Genomic DNA, 25,566 nt, shown 5'->3' on the forward strand with positions numbered 1-25,566 from the left:
CTGTTTTTCATGATCCACATCAAAGTATAGATCACTTGAGCATAGAATCTTAATCTCAGCTTGTTAATAGGAAAACAGGAACCTTAGTATATGAACTCATTTTATTATCTACCCTCACTGAGGACTGTGATTTGGATTCCACTCAAATATGAATTAGTTTAAATGTTGCTCTGCTGCGACTGCTGAATTTATTCATTATGCTGTAATATTTTACTTATGAAACTGCATTTGGAAATCCTTTAGTGTATATCACGATGAAATTACAGTGCTCAGGGATATTGATTATTGCTTGTAATTGCCATCATAATAGCCAACAATTCTGTCTTTGTCTTTATTCTCCCCCTTAATGATATACCAAACCAAATCAATAGCCAACATATGGGGCCACTTACATTGTTTCGAAAATCCGATTGTTCTCCTTCATAAATATGCAAAGGATTGAAGATTTTATCTCCAATCACTGGGCAAAAAGCACCCCATACTGCTGGGTTTCCCTTTTATCCCACAGGAATATATCAGGGTGTCCCTGTCAGGACTGGTTATACCTAAGTGACATTTTGTCACACCCAGAGTAACCGCCAGGTAGTGCTAAGGAGATGGGGAGGCTGCTCTACTCTGCCGTCTGTAAAGCGCTATATGTCTTGCTCACTAGTAAATTAGATAGCTGGGGGGGCAGGGAAACATAGGCTGGGAGCGCTAACCAGATGGTAAAGAAGAAATTCACCTCCTTATAAATGGAAGAGACCGTTTCAGGGACTAAAGAGGAAGTACCTGGGTGGCTCAGTCGGTTAAGCATCTGCCTTTGGCTCAGATCATGATCCTAGGATCCCGGGATCAAGCCCCATGTCAGGCTCCCTGCTCAGTGGAGAGCCTGCTTCTCCATCTCCCCCCTGCTTGTGTTCCCTCACTCTCTCTCTCTCTCTCTCTCAAATAAATAAATAAATAAATAAATAAATAAATAGGAAGTATAATTAAATGGAAGGAGCATAATGCTGCAAGTCACTCTTTTGGTATATTTATCCTTATTTCTGCTATATACTCTTTCTCCATTCTGGGGATACGCCAGGTACTTTTAGAAGCAGCAATAACTCCCTTGCCTCCTTAACAACTAAGGGTAGCTTCATTGTAATGCTTCCCCATTCATCCAAAATAGTTAAGATGGTCTTTAAAACTTACTATAAGAACATGTGACATTCAGAACAGACAAGTATTATGTAGCACTGTTTGAAGGGATTATATTTGTTTAGCCTGGATCAGTTAATGCAGGAGCTTAGAACCTGGTGGTAGTTCGGTGAAGACTGGTTGGCAGGTCGCCTAGGGCAGAGGAAATACATTCTTTTGGAAGTCCCTGATTCCAAGTTCATTTATACCATTAAGTACCTATGTTACTTTTAGGGAGTCCATTTCATTTTCTGGGCCTCAGTTTCCCTAACTGCAAAATCAGGGTTTTGGACAATTAGATGATTACTGAGATCTCTTCTTCCAACTCTGTGATTCTTTAGCCATCATTTTCATGTTCGTCATTGTTCCCAAGGGAAACAGGGTAATTGTGGCTCAGTTCAGTATTACCCACATGCTTCTTCTGTGCCCTAACAGGTCTGCATTCAAATCTTAATGTATCCACGACCTGCCTCATCCTAGCAGAGTGCACCGTAATGTCGTGGTTTAGAGCAATGGCTCTGGAGCCTGCCTGCTTGTGTTTGAAACTCAGCTTCACCACTTACTAGCTGTGGGGACCATGGACAACTTGACCTCTCTGTGCATTGGTTTTCTCATCTGTAAATGGAAATATTTATTTTAATGGGGTTGTTGTGAAGATTAAATGATATAAGAGTTTATTAATTACTTAGAACAGTGCCCGGCACAAGTGAGCACTTATCATTATTATGATAACTACCATTACCACCACTTTATTCCTGCTAAAAACCTCTTTTGGTCTCTGTTTCATCATCTGTAAGATTAGAATAATAGTTTAAACCTCACAGATGTATGAGGATCAAAATATTGCACATAAAGTGCCTGGTGCCTAGACTTTCTAGGTGCTCAATAAATCATGTTCACATAAACAGAACCAACTATGCATATGGTTGGTGTTAAACAGTGCATTTTTTCCATTCACCCCACCTCCCTTCTTTTTGATACTTGTTACAAAGGCAATACAAACTCAAGGCAGAAAACTTCAAAAAAATACCCAAAGGTAACACAAGTTACTATTTTTACATGAGCATATATATTTTTTTATTTTAAAAATTGTATCTTGGGGCACCTGGGTGGCTCAGTCAGTTATGCATCTGCCTTTGGCTCAGGTCATGATCTCAGGGTCCTGGAATCAAGTCCCGCATTGGGCTCTCTGCTCAACGGGGAGTCTGCTTCTCCCTTTCCCTCTGTGCACACGCTCTCTCTCTTTCAAATAAATAAATGAAATCTTTAAAAAAAATTGTATCCTATTGCCCATACTGTTTTGAAGCCTACCTTTCTTCACTTGGTGATATCTTTAAACACTTCTTAGTGAATAGATCTTCTTTTACAGTACAATTTGTAATGGTTGTAGAGTATTCTACTATGTGTTGTAAAATAATGTACTTAATGAAGTACTTATTATTGAGCACTTGGGTGTTTATTTTGTGCTATTACAAGTAACACTGCAATGAACGACTTGTTCTATACATTGTCAGACACATAATTTCCTAAGGATAAATTCCTGTAAGCATAATTATTTGGCAAAGAATATGCATATTTAAAGTCTTCTGATACTAATGACAAGTCGTCCTCCAGAAAGGCCTGTGAATGTGTACTACTCTCAGCAGTCCTGCCCTTTAAATAACCTTTACCCTCATGATACTAATGCAAAATTCTCTAATGTGGAGATTTTTCATTAACTGGCAGATTAAACAGTTGTTTTTTCCTCTAAACATCTATGCTTTTGTTCTTTAAAAGTGGAAGTTGGAAATCAGACTTAAAATGGTCTTAACGATTTATACGTTTGGTCCTATGTGACAAGGTGATGTTGGCTTTCTATTTAGCGGAGGGGTTTCATGTTGTAGTACATTAAAATGTAGCACCAGAATGTGTTCTACTTAGCAGTGCATTTTACTGCTCCAGGCAGCACAGAGAGAGGTTAAGATTAAGGATTTTGGAGCCAGAGTGACCTGGATTCCTATTCTGGCTCTGTCATTCATGTACTAGGAGGATGTAGGCAAGTTTTTTTAAACCTCTTTAGGCCTCCATTTCCTTAAATGCACAATGAGGATAATAATATAGCCTATTTCATATGAGCAAAGACTAGCTGAGATTATGTGTTTAACACAATGCATGGCACATAGCACTCAGTAAGTGTAAAGTGTATGCACCAAAACATACTTTAATGTATTTGTTTTTGGCAGCTCCTTCCATGTCCATAAATCAGTACTGTTTATGAAATATCCATATTGCAGTAGTCATGAGCAGTCAGTAATCATCCTATAGTAATTCAGACATGACAGTAGCGTGAAGTTCTAGAACAGGCAAAACTAATCCATGGTAGAAAAAATGCTAAATAGTGGTTACCTGGGGGAAGTAGAGTAGGGATTTACTTAGAAAGGCAGGAGGAAGCTTCCTGGGGTGATGGGAATGTTCTGTATCTTGTTAAGGGTTTATGTTACACAGATGATTGCATTTGTCAAATCTGAGCAAATGTATACTTAAAATTTGTGCATTTCATCATGTATACTTTTTTTATTGAAACATACATATAACATTATGTAAATTTCAAGTGTACAGCATGTTGATTTGATACATTTATATATTGCAACATGATTGCCATTGTAGCATTAGTTAACACCTTTATGATGTCACATAATTATCATTTCTTCTTTGTGGTGGGAATAATTAAAATCTCTGTTAGCGAGCTTGATGATGATAATACAATACAGTTGTCTATAATGTACATTAGATCTTCAGGACTTACTTCTCTACTAGTTGCAAGTTTATACCCTTAAACATCTTTCCTATTCTCTGACCTCTCAGCCCCTGGTTACCACCTTTCTGTTCTCTGTTTTTATGGGTTCTTGGATGGACCTTGAGGACATTATGCTAAGTGAGATAAGTCAGAAAGAGAAAGACAAATACAGTATGATACCACTTATATGTGGAATCTAAAAGAGTTCAACTCATATAAATTTTACATTTAAAAATCTGTAAAAAAATATTGAACTCTAGATAATATGCAAGTTAAAAGGAAGGGAAGTATACTGATGTGTGCAATTTACTTTGAAATGCTTGAAAACTAAGATGGACTGATGGATGAAGACAGGAATGGAGAGATGGATAAATATGTGATAAAGTTAATATAGTCGTATGTTATCTGTAGCATCTACTTGGTAAGTATATGTGTGTTTGCATAAAATCCTTTCAACTTGGCTGTATGTTTGACAATTTTTATAATAGAATATTGCTTGAAAATATGTCTGTGAAAGCTAATCACTAACTAAATATACTGGTTTCTAGACCATTCAGATTTCAAAAATGCCTGATGATACTTCTCATTTGTTTTTGAATCAACTCTTGAGTATCATATTTAATGAAAAGGAGCAGGATAACGAGTAACATCAAACGTGAATGTCAACACTTAAGAGTCTGAGAAATTCACTAGCCAGCAAGTCAGGGAACAGAGGATCTCTTTCTGCCTCCTAAAGGTCTAAATGAGAAAACAAAAGGAGACCACCAGAGGCAATTTGGAATTAAGTCTTAGGTATATGAAAATTTTGAGACTCTGCCAGTTTTCCTGAGCTCTGTCAGTGTGATTGTTGGAAATGAGTGGAGTTTGTGTTTTTGTAACAATTGGCTTTGTTTTTTTTTATTTAAATTCAATTAGCCAGGCTAGTTAGGCTTTGGTTTTTATAGCTCTACTGTCTGTTTCCTTTTTGCAGGCATTTCCTGTTTAAACATGGGTCTGGTTCCTCGGCTATCTTCAGTGCGGCCAGTCAGAACTACCCGCTGACGTCCAATACTGTGTACTCGCCCCCTCCCAGGCCACTTCCTCGAAGCACCTTTTCCAGACCTGCCTTTACCTTTAACAAACCTTACAGGTGCTGCAACTGGAAGTGCACGGCCTTGAGCGCCACTGCAATCACAGTGACTTTGGCCTTGTTGCTAGCCTACGTGATTGGTAAGCCCTTTTTTCCATGCCTGTTTTCTTCTTAATCAAAGTCTTTTTTTTGTCAACAATTCTATTTTTTTATTTTATTATGTTATGTTAGTCACCATACAATACATCATTAGTTTTTGATGTGGTGTTGTTTTGCTTGTGGTGGAGGTTGGGGGAGGGGAAGATTCTCTCTTAACTCTGGGACCTAAAATTTGAACCAAGGCTTAGTATTATAAATAACAAATGGATTTCTAATTAAGGGGGTTTTTTTGTTTTTTGTTTTTTTGCACTTCCTACCCTTAAATACTGCTGAGGAGAGTAAGGAATGCTCTTTGAGAAGAAATATTTATACTAACACAGTCTTATTGATTGCAATTACTGTAGTTAACCATTTTCCCTTCAATTAAAAGGTTGTTATGGTTTTCTCACTAGAAGTCATAAGTACCAATCTACAATAGCTTCTTAAATTATAGTTAAACAATGATACTGCTACCAGATTTTCAGGTAGCAATTTCATTAAAGTGGTAGTTATTTGGAAGCTATCAGAAAATCCAGTGTATAATTTCTCCCCAAGAATTCAGTTTTACACTGGGATTTAAAAAATAATGTATTCTTATTTTTCGGCTGTGGAATTATATGGATACTATGGGGAGGTAAAGGAGAAAACAGTTGTGAAGCACTCTTTCAACACGTTTAAGAAAAATATTGTTCTAGAGTCACTCTGATTAAAGTCACCCTCACTTGATAGCAAATTGTATTGATTTTTCTGGATGGCATTTTATTTTGACTGAACATTAATTTCCTTGCTTGAGTGGTTCTGCAGTCTAAAATGTAAATTAACTTAAGAAACGTGTACTTAGTAGAAGCACTATTCCTAGAATGAATGGAATATCATGGTAGGAAAAAAAATTCTATCCAGGTATGGCACTAGTAACTTCTTTTCAGGTTTAACCCTGTTTCATAATTGAAGCAGAATTACCCATGAGGATACAATGAATATGATTCTGAGAAGGAGATTAAAATGGGTTTAGACTTTCTTATAATTATAAATAATAAGGGAAGTTTGGTGTATTCTGATTTATTCAAAATGTGAACAATAAGAAATTTCCCATAACTGGTTTTATGGGAGTCATAGAACAGGGGCTGCTGAGTTAATAGATTTATTTTGTAGGGAAATCACTGATAATGTCAACAGTATAGGATCATAGCCTATATTGATGTTCATAATCATCTCTTTTATATGTTTATTGTACAATCTGAATACACTTGAACAATGCTTCTATTAAATGTGGATAACATTACCTACAATATCAAAAATGTGTCTTTTATCTCAGACATTTTAGGATAACCCAACATGTATGTTTATTTGGTTTGTAATAACCTGTAATGATAAATAATGCTGAAGGAATGAAGGTAGGGGATGAGAAAGTACTGTAATACAAACACAGTTTTAATATGAATCATTCAAAACAGGGAGTAATTCGAGAAGTTTAAATACATTAGAGGCCCTTTTAAATGTTCTTGTTCAATTATGAGACAAACTCTTATCTTATGGGTTATCTTCTATTAACTGTTACTATGTAGAGAGATAATGTTTTAGATATAAGACTTAACCCCTGGTATAAACAAATCCAGATAACAGCAAGCTCTTTATTAATAGGTTTAGATGGTGTCCAAGCCTATATCCATTTAAATTTATTATAATGGCCACTCTGGTATCAAAACTTGTATTATATACTCTGAGACTTGTTTATTTAGTTTATATATTTATTCATTTCATAAGTGAAAATAGAACATTTCAGTCATTTCAAAGTCTACCCTTTTATAAGGTGAACAATAGAATATGATTTTGACATGACAGTAAGGTAATATAGTGCGGTCATTATGAACATGGATTTTCAGACCTCTGCCCCTTATTAGGCATGGTACCTTGGGCAAATTATTTAACCTTTAAAGGCCTCCATTTCCTCATCTGTTAAATGGGCCTAAAACAGTACCTATAACATCGAGTTGTTATGAGAATTAAATGAGTTAATATAACTAAAGAACTTGGAATAGTACCCAAAAAATAGTAAGTATACTATAAATGTTAAATATTATTATTGTTGTTATCATCATTCTCCTTATAACTGTTATTCACTATTAAAACTCAGTGGTTTTCAGAATTAACCATTTTGTTCACGGCTGTATCCGAGCACCAAGATCAGTGCCTGGCACATAACAATCCTATCAGGAACCTTTGTTGACAAAAATGACTAAAGCTAAGCATTTTACTCGTTAGCTCATTTAATTCTCACAACAATCCTTAAGGGCAGGTCTCAGTATTATATGTGGTATAGAAATGAGTAAACTGAGGCACAGCAAAGAGAAGAGGTCCCATAAGGGTCATATTGAGATTAAGAGGTCGCATCCCTGAGAAGTGGGGATCCTGAGCTTTAAGCCAGAGTGGACTGACTCCAGAGCCCATGCTCTTCAGCACTAGGTCTTGCTGCCCCTCTAACACTCCAGTAAACTGCAGCTCACGGACTCCTTGGTTTACTAAATAAATCCACCAGACAATTTTTTTCTTACTAAATTACAAAATAAATTACATTTACCAGGTCATCTACTGCAACCGTGTGTGCAGCTAAGCTGTGTTGATTGGTGAGAGATATCCACTGAAATCATTTATTGTGTGATTTTTTTAGATGTAGAAATATCAGGCTAAATGCTGTAGCACAGTGGGTTGAAATGGGTTCAAAATGAGAGGTTAATGGCTAACACCGTAACTTTTTCCCAAGTTCTGTCATGAACTGAACATTGTGTGACTTTGGATAAGCCCGTTAAAATCCCTTCCTCAATTTACCCCATCTGTGCTGTATTGCTAACCACCTCAGGAGGGTAGAATAAGAATTCATCAGTAGGCATGTGGGTGAAAGATGTCACATAAGAACTGTAACATACAAGATGATTTTCAAATGGCTTGCTGCGGTTGAAGTAAAAAAGTATTACATTTCAAAATATGAAACTGTTTCACTCTCCACTCTTGCTGAGTCTGTAAGAGTCATCGTTTTTTTTTTCCAACCCCCCTTTGCAGTTGCTGTATAACCCAAGTAAGATCTTACACTGAAACTATTTATTTACTGCTTCTGTTTCCCGTGCAAATTCCTTTCTGCTCTTTCATTTTCCTCTCTGAGCCATTATACATAACCTTTAGATACTAATGGTTGTGTGCTGTGCTGCCCTCAGTGCACTGGGGGAAATCACATCGATATCAATGGGACATCAGTAGACGTTCTGTGCATTACAGCTCTGTAAGTGGTCATTGGAAAACTGGAAATTCAGCACGTGAAAAGACAGAGCTAGGTCATTCAGGCAACCAGCCCCATCCCCACCATGTCTTTTGGGTCAGTAAGAGAGTAATTCCTTTAAATAAGTTTTGAGGTCATAAAATTTGGTGAAGAGAGGCATGGAAAGATACTGATTATGTAAAGACATCATGGAATGGCTATTGTCATCACTTCCCCATAAATCTGTACTATTTTCCATGTGAATCAAAAAATATGTCCTTATGCTTCATCCTCTCTGATGTTTTGGCATCAGTGATGTATCAGTGCCAGTCAGAAGCACATTTGCTTGAATTTACAAATAAGCCATATGAAGTAGTAGTCAGGAAGACAGACGACCATATGCAAGGCATCGAGAGAAGGCGAGGCTAAGGTACTTCATCAGTGGTTGTGAAGGGCATAAATGCAGCTTCTCTTGTAATCTTTGATGTTTTGATCAAGTTTCTCCACAGTCAGCACTTTCTATAAGAGGCAGTAGAAACTCACAGGAGTACATTGTGCCTGGGGTCAAATGGGCTGCTGTGCTGAATGAGTTGGAGGAGAGTAGGGATTTCTGGCTCTCAAAACCAATACCATCAGTTAATGACATGGATGTTCCTTTTCCTTCGCCATGAAATTAGAAGCGATTCATACCACCCTCAGGGTATGTAGGGAGTGTCCAAACTCTATAGATGAAATAATTTAAGTCCACAATTCTTGCCATGACATGCTATATAGCCCACATGTGGAATGTTGACCAGAATGGGTATTAATACAGAATTAGGGGAGAGAGAATATTGAGCCCAGTACTCTGATCAAAAGTTTAGAGATGAAACTATTCAAGAGGGCAAAGGGCTTACTTCACTTTGCTCTCTGCACCAAAATTGATAACATTGATTTAGCATTTTCCTGTGCCTCCTTTACCCTGATCCAAATTGCCCTGCTTTCTGAGGCCGTTACTACAGCGGAGTAAGAAATGCTGGAGGAGATAGAATGAGAGGAATGGAATGTGTTCATTTTGCCTTCTTCACAAAGAAAGTGTAACTACCTCACAATACAGTGAAGAAATAAAACCGAATACGGCAAATTTTGATTTCAGAAAATTCAACAACTTCGATTTTCTTTTAATGTAAAGAATAGAAACGGAGGGTTTTCCCCCATTAAATCTCAATACACAATGCCCGTTGACACAGTTTACTAAATGTAGATAAACATGTTTAGCAAAAGCCATCTCAGTCACTTTCTAGCAATTTCATTAATGCCTCTGTGCCTCAGTTGCCTAGTCTATAAAATGGGAATGTTGATAATACCTTCCCCATGGATTTTCTTTTTAATTAAATGAAATGAAGCATGTAAAACGTCTAGGACATTGCTTAGCAGGTCTAAATCAAGATTAATGATTATTATCAGTGAAACAGAATTATTATTAGGATTATTAATTTGAGCCAAGGTAAGCATAATGAGCATATAATTTATCCTAACATGAACTACTTTTATTTCCCTTCTTGCCAAAGTCATCTAAAACAATTTTTTCAGAGCTGGAATGTCTGTTTCACAAGAATCATCTAATGGGTTTGTTGTTTCCTTCTGCCTAACCTAAAATATTTGTAACCTTACATTTATTTTAGCAATTTTCCTTTTCCTTGGTGTTTTGACCCTTCAAATGGTTTTGTATTTCTATCTGGAGGCCATATCTGTGTTGAAACACATTTTCCTTAAAAGACGTTAGAGCTTATAACAATCAAGAAATGACTCAGCATAAAATGCTAAAAAGCATTTTACTTTATCCTTATAGATTATTATCAGTCCTTTTGGTGTCCTGTTTAATACTTTACTTCTTCCAGTTCACTCTCCTGAACCCATTCATGATAACGACAACAGTTTCTGCATTAGCATTGGCTTTGCCTCCTACCCATGAATCTACTAACTTTCTAGCAATCTCTCTAAGAAGGGATCTGGGAAATGGTGGTATAACTTCAGTCTAATTATAAATCTTCCATCCATGCATTTATCAGAACTCTTCTGATTTTTTAAAAAAATATATTTTCATCTGACACCCCCTTTTGGTGTAATATGTCCCATAAGTTTTACCCCACTATGTTAAGTGGCACTCTTACCTGTCATAAATAAAAGTATAAATTCAATCCAAATCAAACATACTAAAATGACAGGAAGAACCTGTATCACCTACAACTAACTTGCAGAACTGCAGTTAGCACATATTGCTCAAAATGAAGGCATTTTAATGAAAGGCAAATATTTTACTTTTTTTTTTCTTGGAACTCTAGCATGCTGTGGATTTAAAACATAGAGTAAGAGAGATAATTTCTTGGGTGAATGAGTAGTGAGTACTAAACATATGTCTTGCATCAAGAGATTATTTGTTTAAAAGGGGGGGAGGAGCACCTGGCTGGCTCAGCATGTGGAACATGAAACTATTGATCTCGGGGTTGTAGGTTCGAGACCCACAATGGGTGTAGAGATTACTTAAAAATAAAATCTTAAAAAAAGAGATTATTTTGTTGTCTCAAGGCGAGGCAGTCACCCTACTAAGTACTTCCTATACAGCACTTTCTTAGCCTAGGCAGAGAAATTAAAATGAGGCATTGTGAAATAGATAAAGATCCACCAGAAGGCATAATAAAAGTGGACTGGACAGCATGTTAGTAATTTTGGAGCTTTACATGCTTAAGAAATTTTAGAATAGCAAGAGTCAATCTTTCAAATTCTGAAAAAAAAATCTCTCTCAAGAAACCTCTGATTTCAAAGTAAATAATGTGAACTCTATTGCATAAAGGAAATTTCATTCTTGTTTAACTTACTTTCTCCTCATCCAAATTATATATATATATATATATATATATATATATATAATACATATATATTATATGTTAGGGGAATATTTTTAGACCCACATTGCATAAGTTGTTAAGCTATACTTACTCTGAAGTGAGTAAGAATATACTAAATTAGAGCAATGGCTTTGAAACAGATGGCAGGTTAACCCATTTTAAACTTCAGAAATATGGCTGAATTCTCATATAGAACAGCCAGAGTGTGGAAGGCCAATCTCAGCAACAGAATATCTGATTCATCACAGTCAAAACTAAGAGGTGGCATCTTACAAGGTGGAGATGCGTTCTTTTGGGGCTTAGCAATATTCACGTTACAGAGAGGTGAAAAAGTACAATATGTTTTGTTAAATATAAGTATATTGGAAAACCCAAGAAAGCACAAATGGAAGACATGGGAGAGTGGCAGGAAATGAAGGTAGTAAGCAGGAGCAGATTACAAAAGGCATTTTAAGCCATGTTAAAGAGCTTGTAATTTATTCCGAGAGCAAATGGGGTGTTTTTATGGTTTTTCATGAAAGCAGGAAAATTATTTGCTCAGATTTACATTTAGAAAAATCACCTGATGGCAATGTGGAAGTTGAAATTGGCAGGCAGGACGATGGGGGTTGTGAAATTGAAGAATTGAAAGGATGAAGACAAATTAGGAGACTATCATAGTAATCCAGGTGAGTGAGAGTGAGAGCATAAACTTCTGGGACTGGAGAAGGAGAAGATGGAGTCAAGAAGTATTTAGAGGATAAAACACACTTGACTTAGTGACTGTTTAGATGAGGCAGGAGAGAGAAGAGTTGTTTGGCTTACAGACTGGGTAGGTGGTGATGCTCTTAGCCATGATAGCATGTTAGAAGAAAGAGGTTTAAGGGTGAAAATAGACACTCAGGTCAAGATACCTCATACATTGTTAGATAGCTGGTACTGAATGTTTAGAGGTGTCTACCCGTGAGAACACCAAAATCATGGGATTAGAACAAGCAAAACAGTGTGAAGGCTAGAACTAAGGTGAACACTAATATTCAAGAAGGCCAAGCACAAAAGGATCTGGTAGGCAGACTGGGAAGGAGCAACTAAAGAGGTTGGAGAAAAACTTAAATGGTGGTGATAGAACAGAAGTCCTCAGTGTGTGGTCTGGGGACCACTAGGGACCCCAAGACTGGTTTGAGGGTCCACAGAGTAAAACTGTGTTCATAACAGCATGAAGACATTATTTACCTGAGCCATTTTTGTGGTTTTGTAAAATACACTTATTTATCACAAGATAAATATTTGTAAAAAGTTATCAGTCAGTTTCTAATACAGTCAGTATTGATTAGATATAACCTACATCAACTAAGTCTCTTTGGTGTGCTGAGTAACTTTTAAGAGCATAAAGAGGTTCTGAGACTAAAATGTAAAGGGCTGAGGTAGGGAAACCAAACACCTAATGTTTCAAGAAGAGCAATTAAATGAAATAAGGGCTAGTTATTGTTTGCACCAAGGTAGAAGCTGGCAGGTGAGGTGCAGCAAGAGGACAAAGGGATAAGGAAATTACAGTTTTTGAAGTGATCAGCCGAAGGATCAAACTTCGTAGGCAGGAAGAGAGGAGATGGAAGCTAACGCCGTGCTAAACAAGATGTTGGTCCAAATGTCTAGACACCTTGATGATATATGGCTGTGAGTAAGTTTAATAGCTAAAATGAGATGATCGGATGGTAGTGCATCAGAATTTTAGATTTCTGACTCACAAAAATGTGCAAAAAATGTGAATTCCCTTATATATTTTAGACCAAGTCAAGAAACATATATGAGGAACTCCTTCCAGATGAAATTTGCTCAGGGAAGACTAGATTCTTGGCTAGGTATAATCTCACAAGGTCCCTGGTCAGACTCATAAGCCCACCAAAGTATGGATAATGTTTAAATAAGAGCTCTGCATTATGTTGGATCCCCCAGGATAGGCAAGTCCATATGGAATTCCAGATCACAGTATGGCTCCTCAAGAGCTCCTTCCTTGGGGTTTCTATTGATCTTTTTATGGGATAATAATGAACAAATTAAGAGGGTCCAAGATGACCCACCATAATTTTCTGCTGATAAAAACCTCATCATAGAATTGCCAATCTAGTGAAATGTAGGCCTTATATAACACATTATAGTTAACTTCTAGAGTAACTGCTTACCGTGAGAGTTTCTAAGGAAGGGCCTCACAAATGTCTTATCATCAGGTTGAACTGGCAATAGGAAATCCTTAAATAGAAGAAAAGACATGGGATATGTGCTTTGTAAAAAACAAAAAAGCAACTCTTGATTCCATTTCTTTTATATTAAATGAGTTTCGTCTCCTAATTAAATTTGTAGGAAACCGAAGGCTATCATAATGTGCATGGAACACCAGAAGAGCTTGCTGAGCTCTTAGCTAAACTAGTGGCTGTGGCCAGAACTGAATGCAAATGTGATTTTGACAGCAAGCAATATGTACTGTTCTACCACCTAGTACAGAAGTGGCAGATTTTGCTTTTTGATATTCAAAGATTTCACCAAATCAGCCAGCCCCATTGTTTACGTTGTAGACAACCTTGTTTCAACTTTAGTTCAGTTTTGGCCTTTGTTCACTGAAGGAAGCATCTAGATTCCCTTTGATCTTGAATTTTATCGTAATTAGACATAAATATTAAATATGGCACACAATGATCCTGCATAGTGTCCTTTGTGTATACCATATCTCCAGATACTTTGCAGAATTAACTAATAAAATTATGGAGTTAGATGAAAATAATATTAGAGATGGTAAATACAAGATTTTGGATTTTACTCATAACAAACAACCAAGCTAATACCAGTTGTACAGTGCATGAAAGAGATATCAGCTGTCAAGAAATTAAGAACAAGTATACTGTGCTGTGAAAGAAAGTGGAAATTTTTGAAATGGAGTCATTTTGTTAAAGATCATTTGCTGCCTCCAGACACAGAATCCAAATGAATCCAAATCCTCTGAAGTTATCAGATCATTAAGTGGTTTCCCCACCAGCTCGTAGAGAGCTGAGATATTTTTACTATCTTTGACCTTGGTGGTAAATCTAACCTCAGTCAGTCCATAAGTAGTTGAAGGGTCAGATGGATTTTGAACCGAAGTGAACTAATTGGTTTTTTTGGAGGTTAAAATCTTTATGCCAGTGGGAAAATGTGGTAAAGCACTGCACATGCTCAGTGCAACTCCAGGCTATAATGCTCAAGGATTATCATAGAGGTCATTGCAGAGATGGCACTAGTTAAGATTTACCAACATAGAAGGCTGTGGGAGTATTTGAAAGCCAGCTGGTACAAATAGAACCTTTCTTTGTCATGCCTAAAACACAGCCTGCTCAAGATTGAACAAAACCCAAACAAGCAATTTAGTATCTTTGGTTTCTGTTCCTGACTGCTGTATATTTTTAGTTTAATTTCCGTAACCAAATACTGCCCTTGGATTAGCTGGCATTACTCTCCTTGATGATAAGCACCAATCTAGTTTTTTAAATCAGTGAAGTATAAAATGTAGAGATAAGAACCCATTAGCGGGAGGGGCAGAGAAATTAAATTTTAAAAATAAGAGATTCAATGGGCAATCAAGAGTAAATACATAAATATACTTCCCCCCAAAATGATAAAATGAGTTTATGGAATCCAGTAATAGGTATGTCTTTTGACCCAAACAAAACAGACTTAATTATTAGTATACATAGTCGACTGGTGAATGTAGTCCTATTTTTATAGGAAATTACAGTGCATGTGTCTTTTGTGACTTCAGTAGGTAGAAAAGAAACAAAAATATTTAGATTTCTCAGTGACTATCTCAGAAGCATTCCTGCTAATGAGGCCAAGGTCATGAGCTCAGTCACTTTTTCCATCTTTTAGCTCTGTTCTGTTTCATTGCCAAAGCCTACATTCTCAATCTCCTGTTTTGTTCCATCCCCCAAATCAGGAATCTAGTTTTGCCTCTACTCCCTAATAAAACCTGACCTCAGAAATGAATCTGATGAACTACACAGGTTTTTCTTGGACACATAGAATTTGTTAAACGTTGTCAACTAATTTAAAAACTTGTCTAAAGAAAGATTTTACGTAAAATCTCTGGTTTACATAAAATTTCTAGTCTCTCTTGAAAAATAGAAATTTCTGGCATACTGAAGCCTGCATTCACCCATTTGCCCACGCATTTATTGAGTAGCTATGTGCCAGGCACTATTCTAGTCTTTTGTGTGGCAAAAAATGACAATCATTGACTAGAGCTAAATAGGGACTCCTCCAAGAGGACCATGAACTCTCCAGTACATCAGAATACCCATCCTTCCCTCTTCACTCTTTCATATTACCTGCCTTCCTTCCAGGCAGGTATTTAAGCTTGCAACCCGTATAATAAGATAATTCACACTGAAGTAAGAATGGCTGTGACAAAGAAAATATATTATATCTCCCTAAGATTTATTTGCATTTTAACAGAGAAGACAGAGTTGGAAGCCAAGAATGGCAAATATCTGATATTAATGTCATCACTTCCCTATCTCAGAACCATAGAAGATACAAGTAATCAAATGCAACATATGTTCTTTCCTGCTGAGTCTAGATTGTGTAGTCAGAGTTTACTCAGAAGTTGAAATATATTTGCCATCACTACTTTGACTAAAGAAATGAGATAATCATTATGAATTTATTATCATTAGAGGTTCAGGAGGAAGAATTATGTAGGGCCAGAAAACACACCTGAAAACACAACACAATCACAACACAATTAGTAAATCTGCCCTGTTCACAGCTACACATGATAGCCCTGAGCGTGGCCAACTATCTCATATGTACGTAGAATTGAACATAAAGAACACTGGGCAGGTAAAATTATAACACATCCGCACTATTTAGAGATTCATTTCAAATGAATGTCCTATCAGTACTGGATACACAATGTCCAAGTCTATCTACATATATATTCTATAACTATAAGAATAGATATTAATAAATGAGTTCTGAGTTTCTGTAGAATAATACTGATCCCTTAAATCTAATTCTATCTACCTCGTCCTCCAAAAAGAAATGCAAATCAACAAATAGAGCAAATAAAACCACCCATGAGCCAGTTCAATAGCATATGTAGGAGATTGAGAATTCTACACACTTCAAATTACACATAAGGAGAGAAATAAACACCTAAAAGAAGCAGAACTAGCTCTATAGCCCCTGCCAGAGCCCAGAGTCAGACAAAGGCTAAATAGAGAACAAGATAGGAGAGCTGAAGCTTAGCGGTGGCAGAATTAATAAAATAAAATTCCCATTAACAAGATGTCCCACTTTTGGTAGACAGCTACTGGGAACAGATCTCAGACCTGGCATTTGAGAACACTGGCTACTGAAAATAAAAATGTGGAATGTGCTTTAAAGCATAGAGAACTAGAGTTGGTAACTTGGCAACCACAACTTCCGAAGGCATAGGGCAACTGACTTGGAAAGAATGTCCCTTGAAGCCTTGATGGTGAAAGGAAAGAAGGAAGCAAGAGGTAGAATTTCAGGATCCTGCAGAAATAAAAGTGAGTCACAAAATTAAGGGTTATACCAAACCCCCTATCCAAAAAGCACTGTTGATTTTTAAAACTGCATTTTATCAAAGGTCAAAAATTATAAGGGAAATGGTATCTTATTATAAAATAAAATTTATCAAAACAAAAAAAATAAAATTGCACTTTAATACAAACTAAGAAACATAGTAACCTGGTAAATCACCCAAACTCCTGACTCCTATAGGCATACTACTGTTATTGCTGACCTAGGAAAATATTTCAGAATGAACATAAAAAGGCAGACAATATACACACAAGGTTTTCTATAAGAAGAAAAAATAAGAATCCTGTCAGCTGACAAAGAACCTCTCCAAATAACCACCCCAAAGCAGAAGAAAATGGCAACAAAATACATTAATTTTCAGTATCCTTAAACAGATATTTGAAGATATGAAAAAAACACTCAAATGATAAATTTTAAAACTCAGAACAGAAATGTGCAAAAGGAAGATGCAAAATCAGAGTTGACTGAACTCGGGAAATAAATTTCAGAAAAAGACAAAAATCATCTTGAAAAAGAAGACTATATGGAATGGTGACCAAGAGAGAAAAGATCTGAAAATATCATGAGATACAATGATGGAAGGCACTAGAATAGTGACGACTGTGACATAGAAAGTGATTGTTACAGGAGACATATAACTGTCATTCCCAATGAAGAAAAACTAAACAATGAAAGAGAACTAATATTTAAAACTATAATCAAAGAACACTTTTGAGAAATAAAAAGACCTGACTGCAAATATTTAATGGAAAAACCAAAAGTACCCAGGCAATCTGATTCAAAACAGCCAACACCAAGTCTTATCTTAGGAAAAATAAGTAGCCTTTAATGATAAAAAATAATAATCTCCTGGGCCTTGGAGCAGGATAAGTCATTTACAGAGGAGAGAAAGAAAGAAAAGTCAGGTTTGGCATCCGACATCTTGACAACAGACAAAGCAAAGTAAGAACAGAGCAACGTTTTCAAATAACTCAAAAAAGGGAGTATGGGCCAAGGATTCTATTCAAACACGTAGTCTTTAATTAGTAACGGTATAGAAAAACAGTTGTAAACAGGCCAGAATTTCGGGAATCCTGTACTCACCAGCCATACTAGATTTGGAGTCAGCAAACCTTTTCTGTGAAGGATCAAGCAGTAAATACTTCAAGCTCTGCAGGCCCTAACCGTGTCTTGTCACAGTATTCAACTTAGCACCAGAAGCAGCCATAGACACGATGTCAATGAATGAGTGTGACAGCATTCCAATAAAATTCTGTGGATAACTGAAATTTGAATTTGATGAAAATTTTCACATATCCTGAAATACTGGTATCCTTTCAGTCTTTTTTTCAACTATTAAAAATGTAAAAGCCATTCTTAGCTCGCGGGCCATACGGAAAGAAGCAGTGTGCCAGATTAGACTAAGGGTTCAAGTTTGTTGATTTATGATTTAGAGAACAAGCACTGTCCAACTGAGATGATGAGGAATCTTTGGCAAAAGGACTGATGGTGAAAATTAGATCTATTTAATTGTGGATTTAAGATTATAACAAAGGTGGGGACAAAGATGGAAAAATGGTATGGAAAAATAATATGTAAATGTTACCTGTTTTGATAAAGTAATAGAATTCAGCTAAAACAGAGGAGAAAAGAAAAGGGAAAAGTCAGATAAGCTCATTGTTTGTCACATAGAGGGTCAAGATGCAATTTCAAGCTGTCAAACCACATGGTAGGTCAAGCAAGCACAGGGGAATAAGGGCATTATAAAAGGTAATAGCATAAAGGTAATCAATAGAACAAAAATATAAACCTTCTTAAATACCAAAAGAAAAATTTAAAAACCAAGGAAAACAAACGACATGAAGAAATACTATAAAATTAACGTAATACTGTGACATATAAATGATATGGTACAGTTGTGTCATATCAATAAATGTAAATGGGTTTAACTCATGTATTACAAGGAAATGATTTTCAAAATAGATCACAAAGCAAAACCTAATTCTCTGCTGTTTACAAGAGACACACCTGAAATCAAAGGAGTCAGAAATGGCTAAAAATTAAAGAATTTACCAGGTAAATGGAAGCAGTAAGAAAGCAAGTCTTATAATCTTCATTTCAGGCGAAGTAGAACTCAAGCCAAAAACCATAAAATGCAACAGAGAACATACACTATGAAATGCCATGACTATCTCTGCATAAATAACCCAATAACTGATTTTATAAAGCAGAAACCACAAGAGATGCAAGGAGAAATAAACAAAAAGAACTGGTAATAGGAAATTTTCTCCTACCACTCTCAGGTCACATGGACAGAAACTTAGTAAGTATAAAGAAGACAAAAAAAAAGCAAAATCTTATGGCTATGTATTGAACTTAACATCCTGACAGGGAATATACCTTATTCACAAGCACGCACAGAACATTCACAGAATTTGATCTTATATTAGGTCCCAATAGGAACCTCAGTGAGTTTCATAAAATAAAAATAATACAGACATTCCCAGATCACAGTGAAATGAAACTAGAAATTAATAAGAAAATTTTAAAAACAGAAAAGCTTATTCACCTGGAAATTTTTTTAATTAAAAAAAACTTGTGTAAATGGGGAAATACAACCGAAAATTACAAAATTTCTAAGAAATATTGATGAACACACCACGTGTCAAAATGTATGGGATACAGTTAAACCATTTATGAGGAAAATTTGTATCCGTAAAAATGAAAATAAAGCTTAAAAAGCAATAAAATTGAAAGCACAAGAAAGGAAATAATAAAGATAAAGCACAAATTAATGGGGTAGAAAACAGCAAAATAATAGAAAAATAAAGTGTTGTTAAAAATCAATAGGCAGACCACAAGCCACCTTAAATCAAGATAGAGAATATAGTCCGTGATACTGTAACAGCGTTGTATGGTGACAGATGGGAGCTAGACTTGGGGTAAGCATGACATAAGGATGTAGAGGCCTCACTATGTTGAACACCTAAAACTAATGTAATGTTGTGCCCACTCTACTCAAAAATTTTTTTCTAAAAAAGAAGTGGGGGGAAACATACAAAATAAGAAATGAGAGGAATTTCATTAAAACAGAGGAAAGTTAAAAAAAAATTGGTAAGCGGCTTAAAAAAAACAATAAAATAAGAGGCACCTGGCTGGCTCAGTCAGTAGAACGTGTGACTCTTGCTCTCAGGGTTGTGAGTTCAAGCCCCATGTTGGGCATGGAGCCTACTTAAAAATAAAATAAAATGTTAAAAAAAAAAAGGTAAGTGGCTCCTCTGCCTGGATCTCCTTCACAGGGTTTGTGTAGGATTCGGTAGACCCACCAGCAATGTGCAAATGTGCCCACGTCCCTGTGGACCTACCAGCCCAGTGTGTTGCAAGCTTGTGAAACTTTGTCAGTGAGATAGGTTAGAAAGGGTTATCTCAGTGGAGTTTTATTTTATATCATGAATAAAGCTGAACATCTTTTCATATGTTTAAAGATCTTTTTGTGAACTGTATACAGTTCATGTCTTTTGTCCATTTTTCTATTGGGTTTGGTTTTTCTTTTTTTTTTTTGTCCTCTTTGACTCAAATTTTAAGAGTTCTTTATGTATTAGGAAGATTCATCCTTTTGAATACATAACTGTACACCCTCAGAAGGACATATTCTAGGACAAAAACTTTTAATTTTACTTAGTAGGTTTCGTTCTGGTAGTGGTCTTGATGTAGAAATTCTAATACTATTTTGTGTGTCTTGTACGATAAGCAATTGAGTAAACACTGATGTTATTGAGAACAGAGTTCACTGTGAAAAAGGAAATAAAAATGTGTAATGGGGGAAGGGAAGAACTCTGTGATATTGGATTAGTATTAGGGATGTAAATATGAACTCATTCTTTTAAAAATATACAGATATACAGATATATATGTGTGGGGGTATACATATGTGTGTATATACATACACACATGTTAGCAAAGCAGGTAATAAAATATTAAAGTTTTGTTCAATGTGTACATATCCCCGCTTTGTCCCCTTAAAAGACTTAAAAACAATGACACCTCAGTAGTAATGAGCGTATTTTATGCCCAAACTGAGGTTTCTAAATACATTTTCTATTTAAAACTTTTTGCAGAAATAGCTGTTTCTAGGTGTGTGGCAGAGAAAGTAAGGGCAAAGTAAGCCTGAAACATACCGTGGTCAAAAGCAAGACGTGTCAAAATGACACAGAAACTAATTTGAAGGGGCTCCCACTGGCCAAATTTGAGCTTCAAAAAGAATGATGATGGTAATGGATTCAACATTGAACAACAACAAAAGAATCTGTGAGTCTCTAGTAATACTTAAAAATAAGTGGGCACATAATTTCTAGAAATGGACATGATTTGTACTTTAACTCATAAAAGTCCCTTTACTCATAGTCATAATATCTTTCAAATTAGGTATTGTTATTTTCCATTTACATATGAGAGAACTGATGCTCCGAGAGGTCTAGCAGTTTGTCCCAAACCACACAGTGAGTTCGTGGGAGAGCCATCACTCTTCAGGTCTAACTTTTCAAAAAGAGCCTGTGCCCTCACTTATACAAATGGCATCTAAAAATGAGCTCATATAATAGATACAGTTGTATAATTTCCTTCATGAATATATTTATTATTTAATATTTTTATACAACATTATTTTTTTTAAAGATTTTATTTATTTATTTGAGAGAGAGAATGAGATAGAGAGAGCACGAGAGGGAAGAGGGTCAGAGGGAGAAGCAGACCCCCTGCTGAGCAGGGAGCCCGATGCGGGACTCGATCCCGGGACTCCAGGATCATGACCTGAGCCGAAGGCAGTCGCTTAACCAACTGAGCCACCCAGGCGCCCTTATACAACATTATTTTAATGACAACATTATCTATTATATAGATTATAGTTATTGATTTAATCAATCCCTATTTGCTGGACATTTAAATACTTTCCAATTTCTTAATAATATATGCAACATCATGTTGAATATGGTTATTTTCAAATCCATTCAGATCCTTTTCTTAGTTTAAATTTTTTAAACATGGAATTGCTGGATCAAAATGTTTAAAAACATTTCCAACACCTTAGATATACATTACCACTCTGTCCAAATATTTTGCAACAATTTATACTCCTAGCAGCAGTATGCAAGAGTGCTCATTTCCCTGAACCCTTGAAAACTTCTGATATCATCATTTATTTAAAAAAAAAAAGGAAAGTAAAAAAAAAAGCCGTTTTGATTGGCAAGGTTATATTTCAGTGTTTTAGCTTACATTTTTAAATTACCACTAGGGTTGAACATTTTAAAATGTCACTGCTAACTTGCATTTCTTCTTTTGTGAATTGCCTATTGATGTTTTTTGCCCATGTTTCTACTAGAGTGTTCAGCTGATGTTTATTGATTTATCAAAATTTTCATATATTAAAGATTTTTAACATAAACTGCATATCTTAACAATGAATAAAGAAAGAATCAAAATTACAATTTTAAACCATGAGGGAAAAGTAAAAACTGAGAGACTGCTATATTCTCTTCCCACATCTCCTGATATCCTGGCAAGACATTTCAGGAAATAGTAAGAAAAATTTTAGACCTATTTTCAGGGGTTATATGAGGCTCAGTAAGCTTCCCACAGTCTACATTTCCTTTAAAACAAAACTTGAATCTATTTCAAAGATAGAAAATAAGGCTTTGGGCAACAAAGTGATCAGGTTTAACACAAATGCTAAAAAGGTTGGGATAAAAAAAAAGAGAGAAGAGATTGTAAAACCGATAGAAAAAACATTGCATATATATGACTTCAGTTACATATGACCTACTAATCCAATAAAATAGTGTCCATATAAAAAGATAATTCTGATGTTCACATATTTTGAATTGATGGAGGGTGGTTATAGAGCTTCTTGTTCTTTTCTATGCACTTACCTAAGATGGATAGACAAAATTAATTTCAATAATCACTGTGTGGGCAAAGAGCAGAGTTTTCCTCTATGCAAAAGCAACTGATTGGCATAAAAATTTAACCTATAACTTTGGCCTCATTAGCCCAGTATTGCACCTAAATTACTACAGTACTAAATGTCGTTGGATGGGAGAAATGGATCCCATCTTCTCTTGGTCCTGAATAAGAGGGAAGCTAGTCTCTGTGTGTCCTGGGGCAAGCACTTCCTCTCTTTAAACTTTAGTTTCCTCTTCTGTAAAATGAGGAGACTGAACCAAATGGTTGATCTGTGGTCTCTCCTTTTCTGAAATAAGATTTTAATTTTAGAACACTTTTTCGATTCACAGAAAAAATGCAAAGATAGTACAGAGAATTCCCATATACTCCTCATCTGGTTTCTCCTATTAACTTCCTGTATATCACCATGGCACATTTGTCACAACTAAGAAACCAACATTGCTAATTGCTCTTCATTGAACTTGACACTAGATCTGGATTTTACCAGTTCTACCCCAATGTCCTTTTTCTGTTCCAGGATCCCATCCAGGACAGGATATTACAGTCAGTGTCGTGTTTCCCTAGCCTCCTCTGGTATGTGACAGGCTCCTGTCCTAGATGACCTTAACAGATTTGAGTAGCACTGGTCAGCTTTTTTGCAGATTGGCCCTCGATTTCAGTGGTGCTGATATTCTCGTGTTGAGACAGGGGTTACGGAGGAAGACTACAGAAGGGCCATTATCATCACATGGTATCAGGGATACATGCTGATGAGGTTAAACTTGGTCACGTGGCTGAGTTAGTGCTTGTCAGGTTTCTCCACGTAAAGTTACTTCCTCCCTCTTTTCCAAACTCTACTAGTCTGTGGTCTTGTTGAACTCTAACATATCATGATTTTATTATGTTCCAGACAGATCCCCTTCCCTGCACAGATCAATTTACTGGAGTTGATCCATCACCCAGGAATGCATACTTCACTGGGTAGCTCAGCTGAAAATTTCCTTGGGACCCATTTCATACAAAACACAGCTCTGTGAGAACACTCAGTTATGTTTCATAAAATGAGACTCTAACCACCTTCTGCTAATCTTTGTAGAAAGTACACTCTACTTAAAGTAGAGTGATGACAACTTTACAATTCTTAAGGATGCTCTCATTTCTGGAAACCTTTTACAAAGGGAACCCAAAATCTACATCTTCCAAACCTCAGTGATCATGATGATGGAGGAAAGGAAATGAGCAACTTTGGGGAATGTTGGTGGGGAAAGGAGAGAAATGAATGTCTGTTCTAAATTAAGTCCAGGGTTTGGAATTAGGAAATTTCATGAGTTTTTGTTTTGTTTTGTTTTCATTTTATTCTGCTGTGCAGTGGTGTAAGGATGGCTGCTGAAGTTCTCTTAGAGACCTCAGTCCCTCTACATCGTTCTCACCAGAAAAAGGCAAACCTCTTCTAGGGCAGGAAAGCAGAGGGTGCAGTGGGCAAATGACCTGCCTTTCTCTACTTCCAAGATGGTCTTGGAAAGGCTAGCTTGAGGGGAGAATTAACCAGGCGTAATAATAATGACTAACTTTTATTGAGCATTTATTATGTGCCAGGCATTTTTCTGGGTACCTTACATGTACTGACCTACCTATGAGGTCCTCACAAGAACCCTATGGGGAAGGGCCTATTATCATGAGAATTTAATGATAAGAATACTGAGACAAGGGGATTAAGTAACTTGCCCAAGGTCAGTCTGCCAACTGTAGCAGAGCTGGGATTTGAAACAAGACACCTTCCCTCCAGAGTCCTTTCCCTTAACTGCCACATGACAACTGCCTCCCTTTAGACAGTCTATAAGCTCCAGGAGGGCAAGGGTTTTTCTAACCAAGCAGTTACTGTTGTATTCTCAGAACTTGTGCCAGTGTGTAATACATGGTAATCAGCCGACAAATAATTATTGCATGAAAGGAAGGGAAGCCTTGAAGATCCTGGTAATGAATCAAGCCCAAACATCGGTGATTTTTCCAGAAGTCCACTGTTCTGATGCCACCTCAGGAAACCCAGAACAAACTGGGCCATTATAATCTCTTCCACTTTATTCTCTGTTTTCTCCCCCATCTGATCAAATCGTGTAAGGCAGGTTTAGTTTTCTACCACTCATCTGTCTTCCATCTTCTCGTTTATATCTCCTGACTCCCCAACCTCATACAAGCCCTGCTCTTTAATGCTAACTGTGAATAATCAGGTAATGGAAATTTGAGTCTTAAAATCTCAACATCTAAAACTTTGCAGAAGAACACATACCATGTATCTGTGGCTATGATGACATGATGAAAAATCAGAAAAGTGAATTTTAAAGCATCACCTACCATGGGTTGATGACATAAACAATGAATATATTTCCATTTTTATAATTTAAATACATACAGGGTTGGGGCACCTGGGTGGCTCAGTCAGTTAAGTGTCTGCCTTCGGCTTAGGTCATGATCCCAGGGTCCTGGGATCGAGCCCCGCATCGGGCTCCCTGCTCAGCGGGGAGTCTGCTTCTCCCTCTCACTCTACCTGTCGCTCTGCCTACTTGTACTCTCTGTCTGTCAAATAAATAAATAAAATCTTTTTTAAAAATACAGGGCAAATGGTAAGAGGAGGAGAGAGCTTTGGTATAGGTCTATTTCTCATACTCCATATGCACCAGTTTTATCTGGATCTTTTAAAAGAATATGGATATTATTACAAATAAGTACTCAAGCCAGCCATCAATAATGATGAAGTAATAGGCAATAATTTGGACCATAGTGCAAGGGAGAATTTGCT

General features: G+C 36.4%; 1 protein-coding gene across 4 annotated transcripts in view; it reads left to right on the forward strand.

Moving 5' to 3' along the window:
- TENM1 (teneurin transmembrane protein 1) overlaps positions 1–25,566 on the forward strand; it is a 541,361-nt gene that overhangs the window by 232,435 nt on the left and 283,360 nt on the right. For all 4 annotated transcript variants that reach the window (XM_028122679.1, XM_028122680.1, XM_028122681.1 and 1 more), the window contains one exon: positions 4,908–5,146. In XM_028122679.1, the coding sequence (XP_027978480.1) occupies positions 4,908–5,146 (239 nt within the window). The remainder of the gene's footprint in view (positions 1–4,907; positions 5,147–25,566) is intronic.

The sequence above is a fragment of the Eumetopias jubatus genome, unplaced genomic scaffold (genome assembly GCF_037043125.1).
Source record: "Eumetopias jubatus isolate StellerSeaLion01/CBP00866 unplaced genomic scaffold, mEumJub1_p1.0 scaffold_11, whole genome shotgun sequence".
NCBI lineage: Eukaryota > Metazoa > Chordata > Mammalia > Carnivora > Otariidae > Eumetopias > Eumetopias jubatus.